Raw genomic sequence first — 19,641 nt, forward strand, 5'->3', positions numbered from 1 at the left:
TTAAATTATTTCGGCACGAATACTCACGGCAGATAATGAGTGGACAAAAGAGCTTCTAGTCTTGGGTGCAATCTTGTCGTTGCATCCGCTGTGCATAGGATCGTTAGTGGAACTCTTGCAAATTCCAGATCTTCTTCGTGAAATCCTCCTTCTTGAATTAATTCCCGAACTAATTCCTGAATAAATTACGCTCTTATACTCTATATTACATTCGAACGTTTTGTAAAAACGAACGGATGAAATAAAAAAATACGAACAGATTACGCTACCTGTAAATCTTTCGACGCGAGATGCAAATCTTCTAAAATCAAAACAACTCTGGATCCACTTCTAGGTTTGTACGTTCTTCCGTGTGAAGACGAATTTAATTGAACGCAACTTCGTTTTAGTTTCATCACCAGATCCTGAGGTCCATAGAGAGAGGAACCTTTTATCAAAGTCGACTGCTCGATGTTTCGTATGGAAGAAAGTACGACAGATATCAGGGCACTCTTTCCACAACCTACTGGACCTCTTATCATCACCGGTTGGTTATTTTTGATCAATGGTAAAACAAACGATAAGGCTTCCTTCATTCCACCTGAATTATACATAAGCGACAATCCGTAACTAATAAATTTATTAGCGAATTATAGATTAAACTATAAGTAAGACTATTTTCAAAAACCATTATTTTATCTTATTCGTATTATCTGTTGTAATATATTATATTTATTATATCACTTAGAGCAATAACATAAATTGTTTAATTCAGTAGATTTGTTCAGCAGCTACGTTTATTTCAAGTTTGTTTAATCGAAGTACCTGACAGTGAGACAGGACCATCGTCAGTGTCCGTAGATTCGTGAGAATCCCCGATAACTTCCAATCTATCTGTGTCTTGATTATATAATACAGAACATGGTTTCTGCGGATCTGGACACCTAAAATTCCAGATAGTACAGAAGTAGCATATCAATTTTGAACTGTGTTTTTCACGAAGAAAGAAGATAGCGAATCAAAGTCAAGTTTGGAAGATTACTTTATCCTGATACACAATATTATCTCGGTTTTCGAATAGTTCTATTCTCAATCAAATTAAACGGTACTTATATCTATTAATCAAGGTAAATATTAAGCAAGAGATATTCTGTAAAAATGTCTGGCCTTAAAATACTGTAAGAAATCTGCAATTAATTCTTCCTTCATTTTCGTTTTTTCCCTGTTTATAAAATGTCGAGCAAATGTAAAATACAATTTTTGTTACGGTCATCAAAGGAATACACTGCCATAACAGCTGAAGAAAATTAAATCTACTTTTTAATTCTTTTTTTTTGTTAATTTTTAGACGTGTAGGATATCGTATCAAAATTCAAGCTTCTGATGAAATTTTCTTCCAAAAGAGGAGAGTTTGGGCCATTTTGTAACATGTTTCTTTGCATTAAAATATCGTCTGAAGAAACCTAAACGCTTCATCTTATAATCGTCTATGAATCACTAAACTTCGTCTGTTGTTAAATGCCTCAAATTGCTGTATAATTCTAGCAATAAAATTAGAAGTCTTCCTACCAGCAGTCAGTAAGTTGATAAATCAACCGCGCCAATTCGTCTTTAGTGCTTTCATTTCCTATTTGACTGCATAAAGATGCGAGTAGAGCGTAAGAAGCGGAAGTACGAGTATGACAGCTCTTCAAATGGCAAAACGTCGTGTCCATTAAGCCCGATGCCGAGGAAACGTCCGCATTGATCTTCAAACACTCGTCGACGCAGGGACAAAGATGGGAAATCGCGAGTTCCTTCGCGGCCTCCGGAAGTGCGTTCAGTCGCGACGACACCAGCAAAGAGCTGACACTCGTCGAGCCCAAGTGGACTACGCCTAATCGCGACACAGTCGCAGGACTCGCGCCGGCAAGTTTGTGAGTTTCGAAAATGAATCTGTTTCAGAAAATTGTGTGGATGAATATTTTAAAATTATTGCTAATTTTTTAATTAATTACTTAATATCCAACGTGTATGTTACGATTTAAGGATAATACGCGTATGTATAGTTTTAATAAAAAGTTCTACGTCGCTAGATTTGATCTCGTTTCTGTATAGAATATTAGAAAATATCGTAATTTGATAAATGATAATTATTTATATATTTTATAATCAATCTTAAATTCGAAATATGTAACAACTTTGGAAAGTTTGACAGTCTGTGTTCCGTAAAGAACAATTTTAGATTTGTACGAGAATTTTTCAAATGAGCGAGTACGCGAGATATTAAATTGCATAACTCGATTAACAAAATCGTTGTGTCATAGAATATTTGTAGTGTATAGAGACGAAATTCGAAATCTCTAGAACACGAGTCATCAGATAATTTGGGAGGATAGAAATTTACTTTGTGCCAGAACCAAGCTTCAAACCCACGCCATTGGGCAAAGTCAGTAATCGATTGTCGTCTAAGGCAGAATTTAGAGCTTCTGCCCAATCTGGTTCTACGTCGCCGTTCAAAATAATCCAAGTTACGGAATCTCCAGCGGATACAACAATGTTGGATAACAAACCTTCCCTCCATTCCCTGAAATAATAACGAATTAAAGAGATAGCTGTTTTTGTCGAGATTAATCTGTAAAAGAACGATATGATAAATTACACATGTCATTTCGCATTAACTATACCTACAAATCGAAATATTTTCCTCATAGTTTTCTAATTAAATCTATCGAAAGAATTTGGCATCGTAAATCCTACAAAATTTTATCCGAGAATGTACAATTTTTATAATAAGTTATCATTTTATTTCTTTTGAAGTATATTAATACAAATTACTATAAAAATATATAAATAAAATTACCGTATATTTATGTAACAAATCAGTAATTATATATGTATATAACGAATTTGAAAGAGTTAAATTTTCAAATTAGATTAGGTACTATCGTAATCTGGATTTTGTATTTTCTAATCGTTCAAGACGGTACCTGGTTTGTGGGTCGACGCGACCCAAAAGTCTCGATTTCGGCATCGCGCCAGGAAATACGTGAAACTGAACGATAGTTTCACCGATTTTCATTAGCGCATCGCATAGAAGTTTCCTGATGGTAGTTTTACCGCACCCCGGTGGTCCAACAATCGCTACACCCGTTCTGCTTTTCAGCTGGTCGTACAATTGAATACATCTATTTGCCATTTCCTTGCTCAGTTCCTGTTCGGCGCAAAGTTCGAGCAAAGCATTCTGCAGATCTTGTCTTTCGATCAACGTGGACGACGATGGACTTACTCTTGGGAAAACATCGTCTAGTAGAGAGAGGAATCGTGGAGTGTCTTCTTCCGTTAACTTTGGTAACATCGAGGCCCTAATTGCAGCCACTAATCTGTCATATAGAACGAGAAGTTTTTGTATTTGTATATTAACATTTTTAATAATATTTGCGATTGATTATATTATTCGTAAAATTACTCAAACGTGACGAGAAATCGCACAATTGATAGAAAACCAAATTTGAATCTATAGAATACAGCGTTCTTTGTGTTATGAAGAGAATTTTCAATTGGTATGAGACGAATCAAGTTTGCATACGACGAACAACTATGGACTCATTCTAACGAATTGAATTGATCGTTTCTTGAAGTTTTCAGTTTAAACAAGCTTCGATGTAGGTTTGGAGATAGCCATTATTAGTAGAATATAAAGTTCAACCTCAACATCAGTATGAGGTAAATGATACCAAATTTGATTGCTTTGAAATTTTATTAAATTTAAAGTTTTTAAAATAAGTCCAATAACGTAGGTAGTCTAAGGTTTTTGCACTATGTACGAAGATCTTTAATTCGCGTTAAGTATTTGTATACCGTTTTTTAATTGTAAAAAGTTTAAAAATCATTCTTAAATATTAATTCGCATGTAATTTTATCAACACTTTGAAGTGACCTCATTACATAAATTAAACAACAGCAATTTAAAGAATAAATATGATAAATGAGACTTCGAACCTGCTGGTCTCATCCAAGTCAGTTTTCGTAGGAATAGCGTCGAGTACGGATCTAAGTGCCCTAAGACCCCAATCATAATGTGGCTGATTGGAAAGCAGTATCTCCGCGATATCAAGCATTTCCACGAGTTGCTTGGCGAGTGTCGAGGCTTCCAAGAATCCGGCACATTCTAGCAATGCTTTCACAATGTCAGACCTGTCCGGGTGTGCCATTCCGATCGGTCTGAACAGTCGCGCCAGAGAATCCGGAAGCTTACGACGTCCGCCGTATTCGGAGCCAGCCGGGTTCATCGTGATGAACACGCAACAGTGTCGATCCAGATTCACTTTCTGATCGCCTAACAGTACTTGAGACGAACCGTCACGAACTGCTTCCTGAAGGGGTCTAACGAGCATAGCTACAGCGCTTAGTGTTTCCTCCTCGAGGCGATTGAACTCGTCGAAACAACCCCATGCGCCGGCTTGAGCCAAACCTCCTAGAATACGTCGCATACTTCCGGCGTCCATTCCTGATGGTGGAATATACAAATGAGCGAAGCAGTAATAAATTATGCGAAGCTAACTTTTACGTTGAATCGTAAACGAAACGTTAAATGTACGCGAGAAACTTGTATAAATTCTTTATAAATGTTTCATAAATATTTTACGAATATTTTGTAACGTCTTTAGACATAATTTCTGAACTTCTCGCAAGTACCCTCTAAATATTTGATATATAATAAAGAAATTTTGAGAATAGCGAAGGTTGTTAAAAGTCTTACTCAACTGTCTAATAAATACGTGGAAATTAATTTTGTAACGCTGGATAGAATTACAGAAGTGGTTACTCAACGTATTGTGGTCATATAGGCAGGTGTTGAACCGCGAAAAGGAATTGCTAGCTCGTAAACGTCGAAATATTATTACCTTCGTCGCAATTGAAAACTAAAACAAGCCTTCCAAGAATAGAGCCGAGTGCTTTCACGCTTTCAGTTTTTCCGGTTCCAGCTGGACCGGTGGGGCTGCCGCCCAGACCGAGTTTCATCGCCTGAGTAAGAGCCAAGAAACACCTTTCGGTTAATGGCGTTTGAACTAATCCTACCGCTGCGCCTTGATATTCGAAACGGTATGGAAATTCTGCACCGGCACACCGTACAACTGCTCCCTTGTTCTACAATTAATATATTACAGCTGAAACTTGTATTTCATCGAGATCCAATCTCCTTAGCTAATATTAGTTCTCGCGAAGCACATTTCTTCATTAATTTTCTTGAATTAATTTGAGAATTAATTGAAAGCTGTTAGCTGAAAATAATTGTCATTGCGAAAAGTATGGAAGTTCTTTTTTTTTTAAAGACAATCGTCTATTTTGTGGCTATTTAAAGTTAATATCGAAAATATATCGGGAGCGTGAACTTGACATTGCATTTGCTTTTTCAAAATCACGTAGGTTTACAATTATGATAATAATAACGTATGTAAGACAAAACTTTCAGAATTTCAGTCGATCATATTTCTGAACTTCCACAAGTATAGTTCTTTTATTTTCACAATCAACGAACTTGTAATTTCATTGTCTCGAGACACGTTTTCGTAATGTTAAGAAATATACAGAATTTTTGTCAACGTAAAACGTCATTTTCTTAGTATTTGAAGTTAATTCAAGGAAAAGCAAGGTAGAAATGAAATAAAGTAAAAATAAAATTAACTGAATGGATGAGAATCTTACGGTCCTATAACTTCTTAGTTGCCTCTGCCAGGCCCAAACGGTGCTTTCTTCCCGTTGTGTGACGTTTAACAGATTTCTAGCTATCTCCAGATGGTGAACGGTATCAAGCAGAAGCCCGCGTGCTTTTAATGCTGTTAATTTATCACCAGCATCTTCTAAGCCTCTGTATCTCGCTCTTTGTGTCTCCAGATATTCGACAAGGTTCTTTAAAGCTGAACCACCTTCCTTCAAGGCGCTTTCGCATCGTTCCGTGAAACGAATTTTTTCTGACAGCAGTAACACCTTAATACGTATGAAAGATAATTATTAATAATATCAAGAACATGTCTAATAGCTTTGGATTTTTCCCAATAATCTTTATTCTTTCATACATCTTTTCTTCGATCGTTTATCACTTTTCTATTCAGTGTTATATGTAAATTATGTTATATGTAAATTTTCTACTAATAAGAAGCTTCAAGTTAAATTAAAAGATCGCTCGATAACAGACCCAATTTATTATTCAATTTTGCTGAAATTAATATAGACTTATTATTTAGTATTTAGTTCAATTGTTTGTCCAATTGATTATTATTTTTTTTTGTTACGAAACTAATAAAATAATTAGTAATTATATAATATCTTTATATTAGGTTTTGTTTAAAGAAAGAATTGCTAGTTTACGCAAAAAGTATTCAAGCATCTATAACAATATTTTTATAATTTATTTAGCGTTATTTTTTACTGTACATAGATGAATAAAAAATTAATTGATTTTACTTGAGTTGGATAGGATGATGGATCAGGCGTAGCATCTACCAAACATTTTTCCAAACTTTGTCGGAGTGCATTTCTCATTCCATCCTCGAGGTTACTCAACCAGCGTGGTAATGGGTCCCGAAGATCGACAGGCTTAGGTAACTGCAATATTTCACCTTCTGGCGATACAACAGCCGTCAGTCCATTATCGTCTTTTATTATCGAACCAACCCCTTGGTATAGTTTCGATAGGTGAGCTTCCAGGCCTCGTCCACTGGCTGACACTAATTCAAGAAGGTCTTCGTCGCTTAAAAAGTATAGCCGTGGATAAGACGAGCGCTTCTCCTTTAAAAAAGGCGATATGAAGTTTCAAATATAATCATAATATACCACATTCTAGGAAAATAATGGCTAAACAAAATTATTGTACAAAAATATAAATATTAATAAAATACAAAGTCATAAATAAATAATAGTAAATCCCAAATAATAAAAATAGATATCTGTTATACCTCCAAATATTCGTCGAGGCTTTTCTGACACCTGTCAAGTAAATCTTTCAGATTCGTGAAAGCTGAAAGTGGAAGTCTTCTCAAAGATGACACTCTCGGATCACGAGACACTTCGCCCATAAGATACCTAAATATTTATTTCATATACCATAAGACATCTAACCTGATTAATAATTTCCAATGTAATTAAAATAAATATAAGACATAAACCATAAAGAAGCAACGCACAAAAGAAGTTTCAATTAAAAATATTTGGTAGAATCTTTTGTGTCAAATTTACCAATGTAGTTTAGTCGTTAAATATTGATTACCTAAATTCTTTATTAGCCCTGGACCATCTACCGGTGTCATTTGGGGCTGCACCGCCTTCGTAGACTGGTTCTAAGTAAACCCACTTCCTCTGTATGGTACTCAAGACCTTTATTCGTTCTTCCACTTCGGACAATCCAGCTTCGCATCTTGCAACTCTGGCTGCGAACCTTTCGTAACCTGACGCGCCCTTTGCACCCTCCAACAGCAGCCTTAATTCACCTTTTAACCATCGGATAAATTTCATTATTATTCAGAAGAAAGTTCGATGCTTTGATTAATCGTTTTCGTTAATCAGCCATTCACCTGCTCGAGCTAACAAACTGCCGTATTCTTCAACAAGAACGATACCGGCGTTTCTACTGTCCTTCGATTCTTGAAGTTGCAGATGAGCTGACGCTTCCCAAGATTCCAATTCCATTAAGCCTTGTCGAATTCCGCTTTCTGCCGCAGCTTTCTTCGTTATTTCCTTTAAAAAAATCAGACATTAAAATATATAATAGACGCGGCAAACCTTCTTAACAATCGAATCTTTCCATTTTCTAATCCCCTGACTGCCACTCGAAAGCGAAGTGTTTTCTGTCTATAGTCCGATGACACAGCTATAGTTGTCACAAATACAGAGCACGATACATTAAATGTAACTATAGAATCAACGTAGAATCCCCTTTATATCATTTATAGTACAAAAAGAATACTAATATTTAAGGAACCGTCAGTCTGTTTTAATTTCGATAGCACAAACAATGTTATGTGATATGATAAAATATAATTATTACTTTTTAGAATGATAATTTGATAAATCATATATAATGTGACAAGCGGCGCTTCTTAGTCTTAATAAATCCTTAGTTTTAATAAATTAAATTTATAAATAAACTTTTATGAAAACGCCTATCGGCATTATCAGCAGTCGAAGAATTGAAATTATAAAATAGATATCTGACTTATCACCTTTATTTTATCAACATTGTCCCGAATGTTGTCCGCAGAACGAAACAGATGACCCAACGTGATATCCCTCACGCTTTTGACATTTTTTAACTCCAAGAGTGACATCAACTCTCCCCAATGTTCCTCTGCAATCTCGTCACCACGAAGAAGCTGTAACCATTCGATGGTCCCTCTCACCTCGCGAACCTTCTTCCCAACAAACGTGTCCATTTCTAAACTATCTTTCTGGTCCATCGATTGTTCTTTCAGTCGATCCTTTAACTGAACTTTTATTCTACTTTCCCAGGAATCGAGCCAGTCGTGAAGTCTAGGTAGTCTTCTTCTAGCCACGGTCCACTCTTCATCCTCCTGATTCTTTAATTCTTCCAGAAACTCAGCTTGGAATCGACAATTAGATTCCTCTACCTCCATCTGTAGTTCCAATGTTCTCATATTTTCTTCGTTGTCCTCTAGGACGTCATCGACATTCAGTTCGATCTTTCGACAATCGTTTGTCAAAATGTCTAATTGCTCCTTCAGGTATGTCCATCTTTCTTTCATGGAGATAATCCAGTCTAAGGTGAGGATTTCCGGTTTCGAGGACCATTTCGCTTGCCACCTTTCGATCTCGTCTCGCAGAGCTATAGCTCTGTGACGAAGATTCACCCTTGCATCCTCGAGTTCACGATCTATTACAGCCTTGTGACGCTCCAAGCGGTCGGCTAGGTCTTGCCAAGCTGTGTACGCTGCGCTAACGCCTGTTTTGGTGAATTTTTCAAGTTTATTTTTTTTTAGGTTAATTAAATTTTTTAAAAAGTTTGAGAATTAAAAAATTATAAAATTGAATAATTTCAGTTATTAATGACGGTGTTGGTGCTATTCATAAATATATGTGAGCTTGAATTATTATAAAAGACACTGCGATTACGTGGATGTAAGCTGAAGTTAGCAAACTACATTGAACAAGTTATATTACAGCTTGTTATAATTCAAAACATGTTCGACAACTGATTGACATTTTTATGCATAATATATGTAGGATATATAGGAAAGTAATTTTCTGTTGACTTCGTCCTTTTTTATTTTAAGTCCGCGGGCAATTTAAATTTTTTAATAGAAACACCAGCAAAGTCCTCTCTTACACGCGAGGACATCAGGTATTTGCATAAAGAATCCTTTCTTATGCTTCCCTCTCTGAGAACAAAATTACTTGTTCCTATTTTATTTTCGCTTCCTGTCTACCTGAATATTGAATCCTACTACGTTACGTATGTATGATCAATAGAAATACAAATGCAATTTGATATGTGAAAGAGTATAAGCTCTTACGTTTTCAAAATTATTTCCTACGGGCAATCGAATTGACGCTATGAGTACGTATGGAAACATCATGGAACAAGGAAATATTCTTTGACTTACTTTCATATATTGCTTTCATATAGCAACAATATTACCTTTCACATAATACTTACGTAATTTTAAAAATTATTTAGAATCTTCTATAATTCTTATTTAAAATAATACATTGCTTAAAGCAACTGACGAATCGTTTCGACTTTTATACGCTCTCCGTCTACCTGTACATTTCCTTAATTATCCTTTTACGATGAATATTCATTACACGATGACATATTAAACTTCTAAGAATTCTTCGTTTCTATTTGCTCGATTAGTGCAACAAAATCGTTCACAGTGGCAATACTCGAACTATCTCCAGCAGTACACATATACTTAAATTAAACTTCGCTGGATAAGTTAATAATGATGTAACAATTCTGTTAGTCATAGGACTTTTTTCCTTACATTCACTTTGTTTCACAATTAAATTTATCCTACATCGTATCTTATTATTTTGACTGTACGTCATGCAATCATATTGTCATTTACCTGGCAGCACCAAAGAGATTTAGCTTAGTGTCATCGATAATTTATTCTATGAGAACCATAGTTAATTAATTAATGCAATAAGCACCGTAATTACCTTCGAGCTTCTCGCTAGTCCAAGCAGCCAGCACTTTAGAGAGGCCAGCAATGGCTTCCACCTCTTCAGCCATACCGGAAGATTGCGCCTGGATTCGTGCATGAGCTTCGTAGGCCGATCCAACTTCCTCCACGTTTCGGGGTCTACGTTCGAGTTCCTTCGAGGCGGATGAAAGAAACTCCACGATGGCAACTAGTCTGGAAGAGGCTTCCACCCTTAAATCGGAACACAAACGTTCCCAATAACGACGAGAAGCTGATTCTAAGTCGTTTCTGGTTGTTGCCGTATCCACGCTGATGCACCAGATCTTCACTTCGCTTCCGCGTAACCTTCCGACCTAATTTAATTATTAAACTGTAGCTAAGTAGTTTAATAAGAAACAATAGCGTAATAAATTTCTGGTAATATTATCTACTAACCTCTTGAGCCCATTGCTTGGCGTCTTTAAACGCTCTTGTCCATTCTTGCGGTGATCTTCCTTTCAGCCTTTTCATTAAAACTTTGACTATTAAGTAGTTGTAAATATGAAAGTTCATTAAGTATAGAAAGATATGAAACATTAAATTCTGTTAACGTTTAGAACGCTAGCTTCCTACGTAGCGTGTAGTATGAAAGTAATTTTAATTAAATCGCAACTAATAATATTCTTATTACGTAGTATAGGGTCTTGGATAAAGTAATTTACTAATGCATTAGTATTGAGGCCATCCTGTAAGTAATTAGATCGTCTGAACAGAATGAAATGAAAAAGAAAACTCGAAAAAGATTACTACTGTGCTTTGTATATCATCAAAGGAGCCTTCTTCCACGAAAGCAGCGCATCAACTTGTTCTTAATTTTGCAAGAAGTACGTACCTTTCAGCAGCATCGATCGTCGCTGGCGCAGCCAGGTACAGCCATTTCGTTCGCAGCGTTTCCAAAGCGGAAAGAGCGATTTCAGCCTGCTTATAAACGCCACCGTACAAATAACAGCTCCTTTGTATCAAAGCACCGAAATGCGCTTCGGCCGCGTCGCCAACTCCTCTGAAATTCATGGGGATCGATAGGGATCGACGGATCGACGAGTACAACTTGGCACGGACCTCCTCGAGGGACGGTCGCCATTGCAGAGACCCGTCCCGGAACGTCAATTCCACTTTAACTTCTGGCAACTTTTTCAGCAACGACGGTAACGCTCCTCTGGCGCAGAGAAAAAGTTCTTCTTTTATTATTCTATTTCGTACACGGATTATCTATGAATACGAAAATTAAATAGACCGATAGGACTTGACTAAGATAGAAGTGGAGGGATTTTTGTTTCGATTTTATTTGACAAAGGAAGCTTCTTTTACGTATCTTCCTTTTATGAGGAAATAAAGAATAATGGAAAGTGTGATGTATAGTTTAATTGTTGAGGATAAATCAAATCAATTATTCAAAGTTTCTAGTAGCTTCTAAAGCGATTCGGTACTAGTCCATTTGCTTAGAATTATTTGAAGTAACTTTTTAAAGTTTCAGTGTCGTTTAGAGTAGCTTAAAAATCGTGTAGAACTCTTCGAACATCGCTAAATTTCAAAGATTTTGTAAATGAAATTTTCAAAATGACCAAGTATTTCGTTTCTTTTAACTAGATCTCCAATTACTATAAAATAATTACAGTAGATTTGAGCTTTCCACAGTTTACCTATAAGCCACACCTAATGCTTTGAGCAGTTGTCTATCCCAATGTAATTTCCATGCTTTCGTATTTCCGTATTCAGCTTCGACAGTATCGACGATCGTCCTCATGCTCATCAATGCGTCTTTCCAAGCATTCTGGTTTCCGATCATATTGACAGCGTCTCCTTTCAGTAAATTCGATACCAGGTCCCGTAAAGAACTGTGCTTCGCAGCTAACTCCGAATTCTGTTGCGCAAACTTCCTCACCTTTCTCAATGAAAAGTAAAAAACTAGTTGGTAATCAATTCTAATTAATTCATTGTCTACTTTTACGCTTCTTTACGGTATCTATTACATGTATAAGTCAATCTTCAGTAAAATAGGTCGAAAGTATTAAAAATGAAATATAAATAATTTGTTTTATTTTGTTATTTTTCAGTGTTTCTGAAGTGTTTCTTCTTTTTTAAGCCTTCAAACCCCCAATTATTTAATTTATATTTCACTATTATATTTATCCTAGATACGTTGCAAATGTTCATATGATACATATGCTATACATAAATATATTTTTGTAAAATCGGTGTGACATAAATGCAAACTGCAGATTAAATGAATCGCAAAGAAGATTGAAAAATTACCAATTCTTTCAACCTAGCGGTATAAGCATCAACAGCCTGAGGATCGGACCAAACTACACCAGATTGTTCTTGAACGGCTCGTGCCAATTCGAGCGCGGTCGTGAGCATTAAAGGTCTCTGAGACGGTACCATACGATCGCCAATCGTGTTGTGAAAGGTGGCGACCTGTTGTAGAGCTCTGGCACGTCCAGCTAAAGAACCTGCTCTTTCAACTAGCTCCCTCACTTCACGAGGAAGTTCGACGCCTTGACTCGAAAGTGCCCTAGCTTCTCTGATCAAAGTCATTAGCTTTGGATCGTACGTGACCCTCATCATACTGGTGCCAGTTAACTCCACCACCGCAGAGTCAGTGCCTAGCGTCAGTTCCTTTCTCGCGACAGCTTCTTTAGTTTCTTCAGTCTGACAAGCGAATTGTGCTTTATAGGGAGACTATAGGATAATATAAGACCTTGAAATAATACAATTACCCAAGTATCAACGAAGCTTTGTCTTTTCCTTTCAATGTCTCTCAGAGCTGTCGTTACTCTCAAAGAGATGTCATCGTAACCAGGAAGATCCGCAAGCAATTCCTTTCCTAATTTATTTAAACTTTCCAATCTTAATTCCGCAGATCTGGCAGCTTGAACCTCTTGAAGTATTCTCGGACTATCCAACAAGTCTGCCGTATCCGGCCCGGCCAAGCAATTCTCTTTAGATCCGCCGATCAATGACGCAGAAAATGAGAAGTTAAAACGTAAGAGCGTGGACAGAAGGTTACAATATTGTAATCGAAATCATTCTGAATTCATTGGAGTTTCGATTCCTTTTCTCCTTTAGAATTACCTGTAAGATCCCCGTAAGCTGAGAGCAAAGCCTCTCGTTCTCCGCGTAAAGCCCTTTTTAAACCATCTCTCTTCATTAGTTCGAAGTACCGTCGAAATTCAGCGAGTAGAGAGTTTGGAGTAGTAGCATCGGCAATTTGTGACTTTAGTTTCTGCGCTACTCTTTCTTCAGCGGGTACCAGCCCTTCTTCGATCTTCCTCTTGAGTCGGTTCCATTCAACACACTTGTCGTCGTCATCGAAGACTACTGATGTACGTATAATTAATTGCGTGTCATTATGTGCGTAAATATAATTGGGTAAAATAATTAATATAAGAAGCATCCGCCGCTGGATAGATTTTTCGTCGTATATTTGTTAAATTATTTGTACGTTTCCTAAAAATTTATCAAGCGTTTACATTTATCATAAATCATTCTCTATGTATCTTTTGTCGTTTTAAATACTCTTCCGACTAGTTTTGTATAATACTATGTTTTTTCAATGTAGTACCATTTTTTGAGATTTTATACGTAATTTACCATACATAATTGTTCTACATTAAAAAGATACTATTGTCGTATCCCTTTATTAGAATATTTAATAAATATACATAATTCTACATATTTTTGTTAATATTACTGAGGAAAAATTTATCGACTTCTGAACCTGCTGCAATGATCACAGATTACGCAATAACGCGTGTATCTTTTGCAATAATTAAATGTTAACAATGCAGGGATACCTTTAACATCATCGAAACAATGCATCAAAGTATCCGTGTCAAGTCCAGATCTCTCATTAGGAGTCAGCAGCCTGGTTAATTGCCTATACTGAGCACGTAGTTCCCCAATCTGCCTAAATACCAAGAAAATCGCCCATTGAATCCAGCTACAAAGCAGGAAGAGCAAATTAATAAGAGATACCTGAGCCGTTTGCCAATACGTGAACATCTTTCGGGCACGTAACTATCACCCTTCCACGGATGAACTGAATGATGAGGCCAAAATAACGTAGTGAATTTCTCCACCATGTCTGTCCATTTCTCGCAAATTCCTGCACCACTTGATATCGCTTCAATTTTCACTCGATCGTCGTTAGTTCGAATCTAATTTGAGGATGAACACGAGCAACTTCATCAAATTTTAGAAAAATATATTAAGTCCGTGGAATTCTCTTTCATAAATGCTATGCTAAATAAAAAACTAAACCGATGACCGACTAAAGTAAACTGATTTTTGAAAGATACAAAAATGAAATGGATAAAGAAAGTAAACTAGTTCCTAGCAGTTTCATTTAAACGTAATTTATCATAGAATATTAGTTAAGATATTTTACCTCTCCGATTGTGTTTCTTACGAGAGATACCACTTCGTCTCCAATAACATCCAAAAAAGATTTCATACGTTCCTCGGTGTATATTAGATCTCCTAACTTCCACAAGTCGTCGGTGTAGCCTGATACTGCTTCAACAGCGTCATCCACGCTAATTAGCCCATCTCTGTGTACGAAAAAGAGGAATATAGCAGATAAAATATACCAAAGTGAAAGTTATTTATTTTCTAATTGCAGCACTGGAAATAAAAATTCAGAAATCCTCTTATACGTAGCTATTTAAAAGAACAAAGGATCCCAAATTTCTGTATTAAGACTAAAACCTATATGCTATATCATAGAGAAGAAAAAGAAACAAAACTTTTCATAATCACAATTAGGTAAATTAATATGTTTAATTTCTTATCTCAAATTTTGCATGCCAATTGTAACAGAAGTAATGCTTTCACGCGCAATGTTCCAAAGATAGCTAGAAAACGTATCTCCATAAAATTTCTCACGATCCAACTACCGAAGAATTCACTGAAATGATCTCTTTTTACGACACCTAGCCACCGCTGCGCTCTCCAACTCGGCTCGGATGCTCCTCAAGGTTTTTACAGCCTCCGCGTAAATCGTTTTGTCGTGCGATCGTTTCGCATCCTCCCATGTCTTTCTCCAATAATTCTCCTCCTCGACGACGGAAGTCGCTGCTGACGAGCCAAGAAGATTCTCCTCCAGCTTCTTCAAATAGGATGAATTGAGACCAGAAGACCGAAGTGTTGGCGCCCATACTTGACGCAGAGCTTCGAGCAACGTCGATCCTTTTCCACTGCCGGTCGTTGTAACTTGAACGAGGTCGTGGAAATTCCTTTCTGTCACCGATGCTTCTGTTAACTATATTAAGCTTTCATTCATCAGTTCGTTCGACTTTCTACTTTAGAAGGTATTAAGCAGTTTAAGATCGTTGTTCTCTTAGACGCTATAATTTTATTTAAACGACTTCACGCGAATCACAATGCAATAATTGTGTCGTTGTTATTGAATAATTGAAACAAAGAACAAATGTTTAGAAAAATATCGAAATGGCGTGCATTTTTATCGTTTAATGAGATGTAGCTAAATAAATGACAAATGATATTCTACAATTCTTTGTAACGCGTTGAGTAATCACGCTTCTTCTATCTTCTGCTTTTATTTGTTATTTACCTTAAAGAAGACCAGAGTGTTCCTCCCAACGGGTAACTCGTTACTCAACTTCAACCGCAGTTCCTCGTCCTTCGCATCCGCCGGTTGTGCACAGAGAATTCTGCACGCGGCTCTGTCCAAGAAGTTGTCCAACACTGTTTGCTCGTCCGCGATCGTCTCGTCGTCTTTCAGGGGCACGCCGAAGAAGTGACCTGCGGTGGACACTATCAACGATCTACGCTTGTCGAGCACCACCATTTTCTTCGTAAACAGTGGAAATTTCGTGTATTCGTGCTGCGAACGTTGTCGTCACGGTACCATTACGAAGTTTGCACGAAACACCGACGAAGTGGCCGTCCTTGTCGCGTGGTGATCGTTCGAGTTGTCATGACGACTCCCGGTCAACACAAACCGGCTGTCATAGGTGCCACGTGCTAGCGCAGGATCGTAGCATTCGATTTTCGATAGTGACAAAAACAACGGAGGTGATATTTTTGTTGGACGTGGCGAATTCGGAATCATTCAAAGGGTGAACAATTTTTTTTGTACATTTTTTTAAGTAAAACGATCTTATTTGGAAGTACACGGACGTTTATTGATTTGATACAGTGTCTGTCAGAGAATTTTCCAAACGAAGAACAACGTTATTGTACCATCATGAAAGTTTCCGAAGTTTCAGAAATCTATCGAACAAGTATAGCGTGAACACTGTGTCTTATAGAATTTTTACAAGAATCGTATCAATGCATAGTTTACAATTAAATAGAATCATTACACCATATACAGGGTGATTGGTAACTGGTGGTACAAGCGGAAAGGGGGTGATTCTACGCGAAAAAAGAAGTCGAAAATATAGAATAAAAATTTAAAAAATTAAAAAAGTAACGTCAATCGAGACAACGATCTACAGTGAGATCTCGTTTATAACGAGACGCGATAAAGTGCACGCGTACCGAGCGAAAATTCAAAGTCGATTTTCTCGAAAACAAAGCCTCAAACGAAAAATGTTTATTCTATATTTTCGGCTTCTTTTTTCGCGTAGAATCACCCCCTTTCCGCTTGTACCACCAGTTACCAACCACCCTGTATAACTGTGATCAGAAGTTTCTAGCTGCTACTGAAGATGACAATGTTGTGGTTGTCGTTACTATAAAAATAAAAATGTTTACTTAATAGTATCATTTAGCACGTATTGTTACCACGATGGTTATATTTTTACACGCGAAAGAAGTGTTCATTCCTTTCTCATATTAAAATAATTCTAATAATAAAATAAAAAATCACTCGTCTCTCGGGTATTTTCGTCTATTTCTTTACAGTTAGGTAGATCTATCTTCGCAATCTTTGTAGAACGCATCTTATTCATAAACAAATCGTTGGAAAACGAAGCGAAAATCGTTTAATTAATAACCGCGCTGCAACACTGGCGCGCGCAACTCTAATGAAGGCGCGAGGATTCACGCATGCACGAAGTTACCGGCATTGTTAACGTTATTACCGGCGAATATTTGCATAATCGGAGTATAGCTGGCATCCACGCTTCGAATAAGCAATCGGAGTACATTCCGATGAGCGTCGAGGCCGATTTATGCGCTCGCGTGCATACGTATGAACTGTCCATGCATACTTCCGCTCGCAGCAAATGACGTGTACGATTGGAGAAGAACCTCTTGGTCGTACCACTTGTCAGAAATATAATTAATGAAACAACGGTTAACAATGACACATACAGAGATCAACGGAACTGTATTGGTGATCACTATCCTTTCTTGTAGAACCACTTTGTAAAAGAAAAAAGTAAACGATACGATTCTCTGCGTAATTTTCTTGCGAAATGTAATTTTTAAACGCCAAATCCAGCTATAACATTAATTTCAGTCCTTCAAACGATTATGTAAAATTTCTAACGATTCAACTTTCTAAATGATCGTAATGCAAAACTGGAATTTTTGTATCTGTTTATTCTATTGGATTGGCAACTATGTGACTGCGGATTTTGTCATTAGGCGGTAGTATTAGTTGCCAACCCAATAGATTAGTCTTTCTAATTTTGGTTGAATTTTTCGTATTCATCGCACGCTAATGGAAATCTTATGTTTCGCTAGAAACTGTCCACGTTACGTTCGTTATTTACCTTTATCGTGCAACTATTTCACGATAATGAATCGTAATGTATTTAAATTTTACACTCGAAAGTTACATTCTACGTGGAATCGTATGCTTTACAAATGTATGCAGTATCTTGTAATATAGTACCTAATTTGTCGATACTTTTACTATTCACTTTGTATCATGGCGTTTGAAAAATACAGCTACGTGACGTCAAAAATTACGCACTTTACGTCGGACACTTTTTTATTTTAAAAAATATCTAGGTAATGTTTGTTTGAACACATCGCCCATCGAACTTTTATCTGTTCCAGATCAATTGCGTCAGTAGCATTAGTTAATTGACGCACCGCAATGCGTATATACGTCAGTAGCAGCGAAAGCGTTATTTAATGTCATTATCTTGAGAAAATCGATCTACTTAGTATTAATTAAAAAGGTTCTGGTAGTTTGATTTTCATCTAGAATCCTTTGTCTCTTGTAATTTCTTTCTACGGAAGTCTTGCATTTGGAAATATTTCCCATAACGTGGAAACTGAAACGTTGGTTCAGCGGAGTTTCTTTTATGAAAGACGAAGAAATATCTATATTAGGTGAAATTTGTATTCGTAGAGATCGTAAAATGCATAGAAAAAATGTATGAGCGTAGACAATAAATTGATCGATGAGTGATTAATAATTATTCACTGTTGGGCGACATCGATGACTAAGTGAAACGAATCCTATCGCGTTTTCGCAAAGTACGATACGTTAATTGATTTTAAACATCAACAAATGTAACCGACGATTTATAATTCGTAATAATCGACGCGCACAACTGCACGTCGCATACAAATATCCTTATCTTCTCCATTTTCACATGCTTAAAATTCTGCGTACGAGATGATCCATTTGCCTTGATCGTTTGACATCATTTCCTAGATCTTCCGGGCAAAGGCTACATTCGTCCGTAGTTATTCCTCCGTGTTGATAAAATTTAATACAGAGGAAGATATTGAAAAAGGAACGAAGCGCGAATCTTTGCTCTACGTACAAATTTTGTAGAACCCGGCGTTGTTTCATAAACCACGAAGCTAAAATTACGTTCTTCCATCTGCTTCAGCCGCCGTAGCAATTTCTTCCGCAAACGACCTGAAAGTGAACATACGCAAAACATCCAAAAAGAAGTCTGATCCGGTGGGAAATCAGTTGTCGCTGCAGGAGGAAGTCGTGTTTCCGTACATAGCAGTCAAATGCCGAGGGACATTCGTTTTATCTCGCTCGTTCTCGACTGAATTTACCATCAAAAAAAAAAAAAAAAAAAATACCCTCGTTAGAGTAGCGAAACACGAATTCTTGGTACCAGGATCGGGCCACGTGGTCACGTAATCAGCGGCTACTCAACATCGAAGTGCCGCTATAAAGCTCGCGGTAATATCAACGCATAGCTTAAATCGACTACGCCTTCATAAAAATGAGCTCGTTATGCGCAGTATAATTTATTCCAAAAATATTCTCCGATAAGATCGTCATAAATTAGAAGGAAACACCGCGTTAATATATTCGCTAACTGTTTGCTACGTTTACTTCGTTTAATTGGTTTCGGATTATTTATTCGCTTTGCGATTATTTGATAAGTATTTGGCAATTTTTTTTTTATTCTTCGTTAACCATCGTCGTTTCCTCTTGAACGGTAAAAACAATATGACAAATCTTCCGTAACAATTGCAAGGTGATTAGGTATTATCTATTATGACAGAATCATGCAACGAGAAAGTTGATGCAGCTCGTATCTTTACTCGCGCGATAGGAAAGTTGGCGAGGAAGAAAACCGAG

At 36.9% G+C, this 19,641-nt stretch overlaps 1 protein-coding gene across 1 annotated transcript in view; it reads right to left on the bottom strand.

Moving 5' to 3' along the window:
- Positions 1 to 16,171, bottom strand: part of LOC117214710 (cytoplasmic dynein 2 heavy chain 1) — a 32,358-nt gene extending 16,187 nt beyond the window's left edge. The window contains exons 1-26 of the mRNA XM_033460981.1: positions 15,739 to 16,171; positions 15,098 to 15,426; positions 14,554 to 14,716; positions 14,142 to 14,323; positions 13,961 to 14,073; positions 13,239 to 13,484; positions 12,884 to 13,104; positions 12,417 to 12,815; positions 11,804 to 12,045; positions 10,996 to 11,319; positions 10,560 to 10,626; positions 10,141 to 10,477; positions 8,181 to 8,917; positions 7,533 to 7,695; positions 7,229 to 7,448; positions 6,918 to 7,044; positions 6,427 to 6,750; positions 5,668 to 5,949; positions 4,866 to 5,109; positions 3,961 to 4,468; positions 2,949 to 3,341; positions 2,366 to 2,545; positions 1,549 to 1,914; positions 805 to 923; positions 270 to 580; positions 28 to 176 (exon numbers count right to left, since the gene is read on the bottom strand). Coding sequence (XP_033316872.1) covers positions 28 to 176; positions 270 to 580; positions 805 to 923; positions 1,549 to 1,914; positions 2,366 to 2,545; positions 2,949 to 3,341; positions 3,961 to 4,468; positions 4,866 to 5,109; positions 5,668 to 5,949; positions 6,427 to 6,750; positions 6,918 to 7,044; positions 7,229 to 7,448; positions 7,533 to 7,695; positions 8,181 to 8,917; positions 10,141 to 10,477; positions 10,560 to 10,626; positions 10,996 to 11,319; positions 11,804 to 12,045; positions 12,417 to 12,815; positions 12,884 to 13,104; positions 13,239 to 13,484; positions 13,961 to 14,073; positions 14,142 to 14,323; positions 14,554 to 14,716; positions 15,098 to 15,426; positions 15,739 to 15,975 — 6,983 coding nt within the window. The 5' untranslated portion in view covers positions 15,976 to 16,171. The remainder of the gene's footprint in view (positions 1 to 27; positions 177 to 269; positions 581 to 804; positions 924 to 1,548; positions 1,915 to 2,365; positions 2,546 to 2,948; positions 3,342 to 3,960; positions 4,469 to 4,865; positions 5,110 to 5,667; positions 5,950 to 6,426; positions 6,751 to 6,917; positions 7,045 to 7,228; positions 7,449 to 7,532; positions 7,696 to 8,180; positions 8,918 to 10,140; positions 10,478 to 10,559; positions 10,627 to 10,995; positions 11,320 to 11,803; positions 12,046 to 12,416; positions 12,816 to 12,883; positions 13,105 to 13,238; positions 13,485 to 13,960; positions 14,074 to 14,141; positions 14,324 to 14,553; positions 14,717 to 15,097; positions 15,427 to 15,738) is intronic.
- Between the last annotated feature and the right edge of the window lie 3,470 nt (positions 16,172 to 19,641).

The sequence above is a fragment of the Bombus bifarius genome, unplaced genomic scaffold (genome assembly GCF_011952205.1).
Source record: "Bombus bifarius isolate JDL3187 unplaced genomic scaffold, Bbif_JDL3187 scf7180000009243, whole genome shotgun sequence".
NCBI lineage: Eukaryota > Metazoa > Arthropoda > Insecta > Hymenoptera > Apidae > Bombus > Bombus bifarius.